Source organism: Triticum aestivum, chromosome 7B (genome assembly GCF_018294505.1).
Source record: "Triticum aestivum cultivar Chinese Spring chromosome 7B, IWGSC CS RefSeq v2.1, whole genome shotgun sequence".
In the NCBI taxonomy this organism is placed as follows: domain Eukaryota; kingdom Viridiplantae; phylum Streptophyta; class Magnoliopsida; order Poales; family Poaceae; genus Triticum; species Triticum aestivum.
Window position 1 is genome coordinate 730,675,014 of NC_057813.1, and position 10,873 is coordinate 730,685,886.

The following is a 10,873-nucleotide window of genomic DNA, read 5'->3' on the forward strand; positions in this document are numbered from 1 at the left end:
GCGAGGACCCGGGACTGCTCGCTGTCGCCTCATATCCACTAAGGAGGCTGATCTGTTCCTGCACGTCGGAGAACCCCGCGAGATTAGCTCCGCAGGCTGACGGTGAGGACGAGGGGCTGCTCATCGTCGCGTCATTTCCACCACGATCGAAACCGATCTGCTCTTGCATGCTGTTGGGAATCCCACACCAAGGACGATCTGCTCAGACACATGTACATGTTGTATCGACAACTCCCGTTTCTTTCTCTTCCTTTCTTTTTACTGGTGGATGCATCTACGATTCGTGGATTCTTCTTCCATTATTTCAATCCGCTGTTATTATTTCTGTGGATGCATCTACGATTTAGCTGGAGTATTATTGATTGTCGCTGTTATTATTTTTGTGGATGCATATACGATTTAGCTGGAGTATTTTTGATTGCCGCTGTTATCCATATCTGGAATTGTATATTTGTAGTAAAGTGCCGCTCCGACTTATACACATACAGCCTGAGAAGTGTATTCATTGCTAAACTGCATCATCATGTTCTCATTTCACAACAGTCAATCAAAGCCATTCGGATGTCGGTCTTTTACTTGGTACAAATAAATTGTTTTCCATTAAGTTCACCGAAACGAGCAGCTAGCTACTAGTATCTCTGTGATTAAAGGTAAATTTTTTTTGAAACAGAGGCAAAAGCTTTGCCTTTTTCATTAATTAAGAAGAAGGTAGTTGCCCGGTTAATTGATGAAAAACCGGGCGAAAACCGATACATCGAGGGCCAAAACCCACAAGACTCAAAACCAACAGAGATATCGCAGATGGCACACAACAACAAGCCATCCCACGAAACCACAAACGGACTACTCCCAAAATGACAGCCACCGGAGAAACAAACGCGTGCTAGCGACTAACATCCGCAGCTAAGGATGGACTTGCATGGGAGGACAACTAATCAATTGTATTTTCTTAAACAGCTAAGGAAGGATCTCATGTATTTTGTACTACTTGGGTGTATCATGGGGGCCGAGGAGTCTAGCTCACAAGTTTCCAGGCATAGTATCTTTTTGATGTGAAAAAATTCAGACTTCAATGCGCTAATTTGGATCACGATGCCTATGATAAGTAATCATGCTCTTTTCAGACAAATGCTTTGAGACAAGAGAATTTTGTACTCACTTTGGCAAAAAAGAGAAAAGGATTTTGTTGTTGATATTGGAGCTCCATAACTCACTGCCAGTCATGCAAGCAACTAGAATTAATGTCAATATTTGTGTTTCTTTCTGTAGATCTTAAACATGCAAATATGAAGACTGATTTACGATAACAGTTAAAATAATATATACGTTAATATTCATGTAAGTCATATGAAATTACTTATGTCCTGTATTCAGTACAAAAATAATCTCATAATTCATGTTTTCCAATATTTATATTTATACCAAGTATTGTGCCCGTTAAAATTTTCTTATCTTAAGTGCGTATAATACACTATGCCAGAAGTCGTTCAATTTATCTACCATAATGTTATAGAGTATGAATTCCTGCAGCAACACGCGGGGCATAATCTAGTGTTAATGTACATCCAGGTCAACAAAGGAAGCCAAACATGAATTGTTCATCAAGGTAGGGGAACCCTCTCTCGCAACAAGTCTTTCCACAGGCAGCGGGTATACTAGTCGTCTACTACTACTGCTGCTGCTGATTCCACTATGTTGTAACGTCTTTCTCTCTGACAAATAATTTATATTGCCTAGACAACTACTCAAACCATTGTAACGTCTTTCTCTATGACAAATAATTTATATTGCCCATACAACTAATCAAACCATTGTAATGTCTTTCTCCGTGACAAATAATTTATGGACTCTTTGATCGAATTAGTTTTTGGGATCACTTAGGCACATGCTAATATGTATTTTAAAGATGGTAGACTGTATGAGGTGCGATAAAAAAATTGAATATGAAACTAAAATACTGGTCCATTTGTCACCATTTTGATTGGCTGCGCCTGCATTCGAAACAGACCACTGCTTACTCAGTAAAGATGATCTAAGACTCCATGAGAATAAATAACATTGGTAGCAGTTGGCATGTCCTTGTCATTATTGTCAAACACTGTTTAAGAAAAGGTCATCATATACCAGGATGGTTGGACATTCAACAAAGCGTGTTGGTGTTATCCTTGTATTCGTTGAATTTAGTGACGTTCGTCATCTTTAAACACTTGGCATTGGACAATTTGAAATTCTAATTGTTCATGCTTTCAGCAAACACTAATTTATCGTGAGGGATCAGCTTCCCTCACAATCGTTCTACACTCCCATCCCTTAGACTAGTCATAGTAGGAGTAATATAGATAGTAACATGCATGTCACATAAGCAAAAAAGATGATATGGTATGCAATTAAAGAGGAGAGTGATAAATGAAGTAACATAATATGTTACCATCACATAGCGCTTCCAATGAAAGATGATTCTACAAAATAATAAATCAAGGTGTTATCATAACTAAGACAATACCCACTATGAAGATAGTAACACAGACTAGTAATATTTTACTAGTCTAAGTTAGTTTCCACTATGATTAGCCCTATAGATCACCTACACTAGGGGAACTTGACGTGGTTGCAAATCAGGTCTTTAATACATGTTTTTACCCGAGCGGGTTGCAGACTTATGTGATTTCCTCGTGAGTAGGCGTCTCCTCTTCGCGAGATCCACTCCTCCTCCTCCTCCTCCTCCATTCCTTCGTCGATGAGTCTCTCCTCTTCCGCCCCCTCCTTCTATGCACCTCCCCGCGACTCCTCCCGTTGCCTGCACGGGCAGCCGGGGTGGGGTGGGGTGGGGGGGTGGGGGGCATATCCGCCACTACCAGACCCCCCTCGTGGACCACCCCTCCTCACCGTCACCGTCGTGTGCTGAGGGGCAAAGTCTGGCCGGCCTCGACGCATGGGGGCATCTTTCCTCCTGCCCGAGGGCGGCGGCTCGGGGCGCATCTCGTGGATGGCGGCGTGGTGTGCTACTGGCGGTGGCGGTAGTGCTTGCGGGCATGCGGAAGACTGTATGGGCGGAGTCCATTCTTCGGCTGGGGGTGCTTGTTGGAGGTCGGCCGGGCTCTTTGGTTGCATGGACTACGAGGCCGAATCGGATCTTGCCCATATGCCATATGCGAGGCGCCCCTCGTGGTACCCTCCCTCGGATGCGGCACACCTCCTCCGTCCGGTGCCGACTCCGGCATCCGTGCTCAGAGTTGTGGTGGCGGGCCATGAGGATGTCAGGTTGGGACCTCGTGAGGGGGAAAACCCTAGCCGGCGGCGGCGGCCACGATGTCGATGGTTCTCCAGGCACCATTGTTTCCTTGGTGGCGATGTTGAGGATATCTCGCACCACTCCCCCATGTCCTTTGTGCTCAGATGAAAACCCTAGTTCCCGATGAATGGGCGGCAGCGGCGCTATGTTGTCGTTACCTCCTTGGAGCTGCCTTCTTGGGCACTGGCATAGGGTGTGTGTTGTAACCTCGGTTGGTTTGCACAGGGTAAACCCTAGATCTGGGTCTCCCGGATTGGACGATGACGACGCCTTCGATGCATTCTCCCACTTGGGAGCATCATTTTGGACCAGGTTTGAAGGGGCAAAGAGGTGGAGCGGTGTTGCATCTAGCAGGTCAATGACAATGGATCTTGGCGACATGGTGCAGTTGAGTTTTGACAACAGATGTGTTTGAATACATGATGTCGTGGAGGCGTCGACGGATGGCCAGCCCGACAAGGATAATGGGGATCTCTTTTCTGGAGATGGGTCAGAGGTTCGATGGTGGTGACGGTTTGAATGGAAGAACCACCTCTTTTGTGGGCTGTAGAGCTGTGGGTGCATGACTCTATGCACAGTAGTCTTGGGTTTAAATCTTACAAAGTTCAAATCAAATCTTATAAGTGTGTTTGAAATTAAGTAGAAATTTACTAAGATTTGTGAATTTATCCCCGTCTCCGTATCATTCTAGCACGTGATTAGGAGACGAGCTCGCATGTGTTACATGTACTGTGCTTGACTGCTTGTATATATGGAGACGTGGGGCTCAAACTGTACCTAATTAAGTAGAGTGAAGCATCACCAGCTTGAGTAAAGCACATCGTACTCCCTGCTGGATACAAGAATGCACTAAAAGGGAAAAGGGTAACAGACTAAATAGAAAGGGGAAAATGACTAAAATGAAAATAAACAAGTAACTGTTAAGTAGCAAACCCAATTTATTAAGAAGAAATAGATTATTACATCAAAGGCGACAACATATGATATGATAAATAAATAAAGACGAGTATGAAACATACTCGGCAAAGCACCAAATAGTTCGGCTTAGAGTAAGCCGGTTGTTGTTCTCATATTAAGGCTCTCGGCTTCATATGAACCGGCTTATGCTGTGTAGGCCGAATTCGTTTCGCGGGTACTTGATTTACATGTAAGCCAAGTAAGAAACAACTGTAGTCAGCAAAATAAAGCAACATGATGGCCGGCCTAGGCGAACAGAAGGTGCCACATGGGGTCCGCTTGCGATTATGTTTGCCGAGAGAAATCATTAAGCCAAGAATTATATTGCTAATTAAGTTTACATCCATATGTAACTCATATTCATACAATCTATCCATATATCAGATTGCAATCTATAGCTATACTAGCTAGCTATATGGATCATCATCCGCAAAAAAAATGGATCATCTTTCCAAATATCATCGATTTTAATATAATTATAGAGATTCTATTGTAGCTACTTCACATAATTAATCATATCATAGATCTCGCCATATCATTCATTCTAATTCTTTTCGATAAAGGGTGAACTTTATTGACTCAAAATGAAACATTAAGAGGATCCAAACACAATGAGAACACACCCGACCTCTGCATAATTCGGATGCAAACAACGCACGCACACCAAAACAGGCCGAAAAATAACAAAGTCATATAAGACCAAAACTATGCGTAGGCGAGGAAAAAAATACTGCCCCAAAGCGATCAGATCCGCCATCGACAAACTATAACAATGACCATATCTCCACCGATCATCTCATGGGACCACACAGACGATGAGTTTCTTCAACAGCAAGACCTTCAGGAAGGGGGCGACACTCAAATGTCTCCATCACCGGATACAGCCAACCAATACTAGAATCTAGACTTTCACCCTAAAGAATCAGTCCGAGCATTCCAAACAATGCCTTCGACAAGGACAATGTAAAACATCGCCATTGCCAGGTATACCCAACTAGGGGCAGACCTAGGCTTTCACCCTAGAGCTGGAGACTTGGTGCTCAAATAGCACCAGCATTGGAGTCATTCATGGTTGTTGCCACCACTTTTCCACGACCCCTGCAGCTACATGCAATGTGATCCTCGCCGCAGCACAACCATCCCTCTGCATGACTCCGTCCATAGATTGCTTCTCGCCACCGAAGTCAACCACCGGATCTGCAGAGATGAAACTCACAGAAAAATCTTTCGATGGCGACCGTAATCAGCAAGTCAAGTGGCCAGGACCATGGGCTGTAGCTAGTCGGCGGCTGTCATCTGCACGCATGTGCACGTTCCAAGCGGCCGTCTGTATGCAACATCCATACACCAGCCCCGCACGATTGTCTTGATCATACTCCTAGCCATGGACACCAACTAGATCGAAAGACCGGAATCACCGGCTAGCAACCAGATCGGGAGGTACCAAGCCATGGACATGATCTAGATCAGAAGGTCGGCAATAACCAGAGAACTGTTAGATCGGGAGGCCGGCAACGCATAACAGCCACAACGGCGACCAGATCAGGAGGCGGCCACCAGGGAAGACTAAAAACCCCCAGCCAAAGACGCCCTGCCACAGTCCGTCGGGTGGCCGGCTTCCTCCAGCGGCGGCGAGGTGAATGGGGCTGTCAGGGAGGGCCTCCGAAGAAGGCTGCAACGGCGCCTCCGGAGTCGCTCGAAGCGACCCGGGAGGCTCCAGATGCGTTAAGGCGGTGGCTGCGGGTCGCTGGCGGAGTGAACGGCACCGACAAAGTCAGAGAGGTGAAGATAGGGCGTCGCCGGTGAGGTTTTGGGGGCGGAGGGTGGCGGCGGTGAGCGGGCGGATGCGGTATCGCCGTGCAGTGGCCTGATTTGAAGACGAAGGGGTCGGCGCTTGTGCGGCCATGCAATTCTAACTTATACTTAAGCCGAGTTCCGGGAGAGGGTACTCGGCTTATACCAGCGGCCTCATGCTAGCCCTTGAATCTATCGACGGCGGCCACTCTACAGAAATCTTTATCGAGCCCTATCTTTAAGCCGAGTGTCATACAGCCGAAAACTTTTTCTTGGCTCATTCGGATTTAAGTCGTCTCTCGTTTTTTCGCCGTGAGTTTTCCGTTCCTGGCTTAGCTTATGTGGATGTAACTCATGTAAGTTGAGTAGCCATGTTTTGTCACTCGGCTTAAACGCACTGTTTTAAATAGCCCGCTATAGCTCCACTATAGCACGCTATAGCGTTTACAAAAGGTCTTATGCTAAGAGACTTTGGTCTAAACAAATGAACAAACATTTTAAATTCGCTATAGCACGCTATAGTATTTGGAAGAGGTCTGCCGCTAAGATGCTAATTAGCGCGCTATTTAAAACTATGCTTAAACCTCGATACACGGTGATGTTTCATTTTCCTCAGTGACACCACGACCCAGGAAACAGCTGGTAGCAAACGCAAAGAGTAATGAGGAACACAAGTGTACGTAAAACTTTCCCTTCTCATTTTTATTGCAGGACTGCAGAACCTACGGTCCATGATGCTCGCGCCATCCCACGAGCGGACTTGTGAGCTAAACGATACGACGCACACATCGCCATTATCGCATGTGCTCACCATACATGTAGAGGGGAGGGGACACGGGAAGACGAAAATGTGCTACTAGCTAAACTAGCTTGGCTACCGAGCACACTAGTTTATGTCGAACAAATTTCACGAGAAACACCATCGATATCTACCCCAGTCGAGACCGTGTTCACGCTGCTCGTCACGGTGGTCCACATGTTTGCCACCACCGGCGTTGCCATGAGATGCTGGAACGGGTTCACCGGGGGAGCAATGTCCATCTCGCCTTCAAGCATCTTCACCACCACCCCCATCGGAGGCCTCGCCTCCGGCTGCTGCTGCACGCACCAGAACGCCACCTCACACATCCTCTCCGCCGTCTTCTTGTCCTGCTTGTCCGCGCCGTCACAAGTCTCTACGACCTCCAGAAGCCGGCCGCTCTCATACTTTACCCACACCAGCTTGGGGAACCACTGCTGGCTCTCTGGCGCGGTCTCGTCGAGGTTCCTCCTTCGGCCGAGGATCTCAAACAGGAGGATGCCAAAGCTGTACACGTCGCACTTCACGGTGGCACCGGCCTGCATCCACATCTCTGGTGCGGCATAACCTGGTGTGCCGCGCATCCCGGAGACGCTCTTGTGGGTGTCCGCCCGGTTCAGCAGCTGCGCAAGGCCGAAGTCGGCCACCTTTGGGGTAAGGCTGCCGTCGAGGAGCACGTTGCCGGGCTTGATGTCGTAGTGCACGATCTTCTGCTGGCACTCCTCGTGGAGGTACCGGAGCCCCCTGGCAATGCCAACGGCGATGTCTTGCAGCGTCTGGAAAGAGACTTGGCGGCTCCGGTCGAAGAGGTAGGAATCGAGCGCGCCGTGCTCCATGTACTCATACACCAGAGCGCGCACGTCAGCGGCATCGTAGCAGAAGCCGAAGAGCCTGACGAGGTTGATGTGGTGCGTCCTCCCGATGGTGCCCATCTCCGCCATGAACTGCTCCTGAGAGGTCCTGTCGTCGTGGCGTCCGGCGTGGAGGCGCTTCACGGCGACCGTGAGACCATTGGGGAGCATGCCCTTGTAAACGGCACCGAAGCCACCAGCGCCGAGCCGGACAGAGTAGTTGTTGGTGAAGCCCGAGAGCTGCTGCGGAGTGAATCGGATGGGCTTCTCGCCAGCAATCTCCCTGAGGAACCTCTCCACGGTGGCGTCCCGTATCTGGGTGTCCGGCGCCACCGCGTACAGTGCCGTGCTAACCGGGGCGGCACCTGTGCTGATGGTGATGGCATGGAGGCCGTGCTTCTTGACGTATCTGCACAGGAAGCCAGCTATGGCGATGGTTCCCAATATGCTCAGTAGCGTAAACACTGCATCATTCAGTGATAAGGAAATTCAGTGTACATATATATCAGCAAAATTCGTAGTACTAGACATAAATCATCTTGAATTCATAGTCTTCATAAGTTTTACGGGGGATAAAACTGTAGTTAGCCCTGATAAGTTGAGAGCGCACCGATGACGATGGGGAGGAAGGAAGGGAAGGAGCTGTTGGGACTGGGAGAATCGTTGCCAAACCGCGGTGGCGGGTTGGCAGTCGGGAAAGTAGACATATGCGATGTACAGTAGTGGTTTGGGAAAATGAAATGGGATTCAGCAAAAATTATGAAATGATGATACAGTTTTAATTAGATGGGCTGGCCGGGGCTGAATTTATAGGAGAGGTCCTTAGTTGCAATCGATATAGAAAATTATGCAGTCAATGTTATCTCCCCAACCCATGCTAAACAAATCCTTCTAGAAAGGCAAACACGGTGAAGAATGAAAGCCCATGTCAAACTTCTGTTGCATTGAATGGTTGAATGCCAATCACATCATTACAGCTGCAAATTCCATCGGAATTAAGAACCCTCACTCCTCTTATCCTCGGACAGAATCAGTCAGGATATCGTTGGTTCCCAAGTCTACTTCATGGCTTACGAAACTAAGCCATTGGCATGCAGCCACGTTGCCGGAGATCAACCAACAACTTGGAGATAAGCAAAAAAATGTAGTTCACGTAAGTTGATTTGCTTAACCAATGCATGCATGGACCAGAAACTTTGACTCCACTTATTATGAAGTTTCCTTATGTTGAGAATGACTTATCATTAGTAGAATTTCAGAGTTTCCTGAGTGCCAGAAAAACTCGGCGAAAGCTGTTTCACACTCGGCAAATTCTTTGCCGAGTGTAGTTCTCGGCCTAGGGTACTCTGGCCACAAACCTACCGGCAAAGACTACTTTGCCAAGTGCCGTTCATCGGGGACTCGACAACGTTTTTGCCGAGCACTAAACCTGGGACTCCGCAAAAAAAAAAAAGCGACTTGACGGGCAGACAGAGACGATGGCTGCCAGTGGCACAGCAATTTGCTGAGAACCAAGAGCGGGGACTCGACGAACTTGGAAACCTAGGAGCATGGCACGTGGCATCCAAATGTTTGCCGAGATTAGGCCCGCATGATCTCGGCAAACTCGATCGTTGCCAATGTATGCATGGACTAGAAACTTTGACTCCACTTATTATGAAGCTTCTTTTTGTTGAGAACGACTTATGACTATAGCTTTGGCATGCACTAGTACAGGGCCCCTGACTAGCTGCCTTCCGGGGAGCCAGTTACGAGTGTCCGGGTGGCACGCTGCTGGTAATAGGTTGCAAGCAGCGTCCCAGGGAACGCTGCCGGTAGATGGGGTCTCTGGCAGCGTTCCGCGCGAACACTGTTAGTGCGTGCCACGCTGGCAGCTGCTAGCCCTATAAACAGTGGCAACGTTCTCCCACAACGAACGCCGTCGGTGTATTTTGATCGTAACAGCGTTCAAAGATATCAAGCACAACAAATATGTTCAATAGTTTGTAGCATTCACACTACAACAAACGCTGCTAAAGCTTTGCTGGTGGAAAAAGTAATTTGCCGCAGCAGCTAAGGAGCCGTTTGTACATTCCAAATATAAAATATAAAGTATATAAGGGCTGAATTTTTTTCCTATGTTTATCACTTTTTACATGAATCCAAACATGCAAATTGTAACATACACTCTTTTACATAACACAGTGATATCGATTTTTCTATTATACATGCCAAATTGGTATGTGCCTTGCATCGTCTATCTTTGACGGCGGCGGCTCAAGTCTGGGCGACTGGTCTGAACTGTGGAATTTAAAGTTGATGAATCTGTGACGTGTGGAATTTAAAGTATATACGAATCTATGACGTCGATGCGGGAATAAATGCTTTAACTAAAAAAATAACAACAAATGTGACATGTTCAAAATATGACATGTCCACTCCAAAACGAATCAACCTAGAATTCTATTAAATACACCTAAAAATAAAATAGTTCTACTAAATTTTCTTACTAAAAATAAACTAGTTCTATTAATTAAACTAGTTCAACTAAGCACTTACTATAAATAAAAATAAACCAGTTCTTACTAAAAATAAACTAGTTCAACTAGTTCTATTAATTTTCTTACTAATTCTATTAAACACTTACTAAAAAACAGTAAAAAAACTACATTATACAAGAACAATAAAAAAGAGTTTAGGGTTTAGGAGAGATGGAGGGAGGAGGGAGTGGGAGGAGGGAGGAGAGAGGAGGAGGGGGGAGGGCGGTGGGATCGGAGGAGGGAGGAGGTAGGAGGGAGGGACTACCTCAGTTCTGGAGGAGCAGGAGCGTCCGGCGACGGTGGTTGGGCGACGACGGCGGCGGCGGACGACGGCGCGGGTGCGGGGGAGAGTGAATGAGAGGGAGAGAGGGTCGGCCGCGAGGGGACGATAAGTTTGGGTTAGTAGCAGTGCGGGTTGAAGAAAAGCGCTACTACGGAGAGTAGTAGTAGCGCTGCATAAGGATACGCGCTGCTGCTAAGTGGGTCTAGCCATGTGCGCCCAATTCAAATTTAGCAGCAGCGCATTTTTCTATCACGCGCTACTGCTAAAAGGATTTTTTTCGAAAAGGGTGCTAAAAGGATACTGCTAAAAGGATAGCAGTACCACCTTTTACAGCCACACGCTACTACTAAGTAGCAGCAGTGCTTTATTTTATCCAAC

General features: G+C 47.1%; 1 protein-coding gene across 1 annotated transcript; it reads right to left on the minus strand.

Annotated features, from left to right (window-relative positions):
* Positions 1–6,934: 6,934 nt before the first annotated feature.
* LOC123158653 (G-type lectin S-receptor-like serine/threonine-protein kinase SD2-5) lies at positions 6,935–8,400 on the minus strand. Its single transcript, XM_044576560.1, has 3 exons — positions 8,304–8,400; positions 7,691–8,157; positions 6,935–7,381 (listed from the first exon to the last, which is right to left on the minus strand). Exons 1-3 carry the CDS (start codon positions 8,398–8,400, stop codon positions 6,935–6,937), a joined length of 1,011 nt encoding a protein of 336 aa, XP_044432495.1.
* Between the last annotated feature and the right edge of the window lie 2,473 nt (positions 8,401–10,873).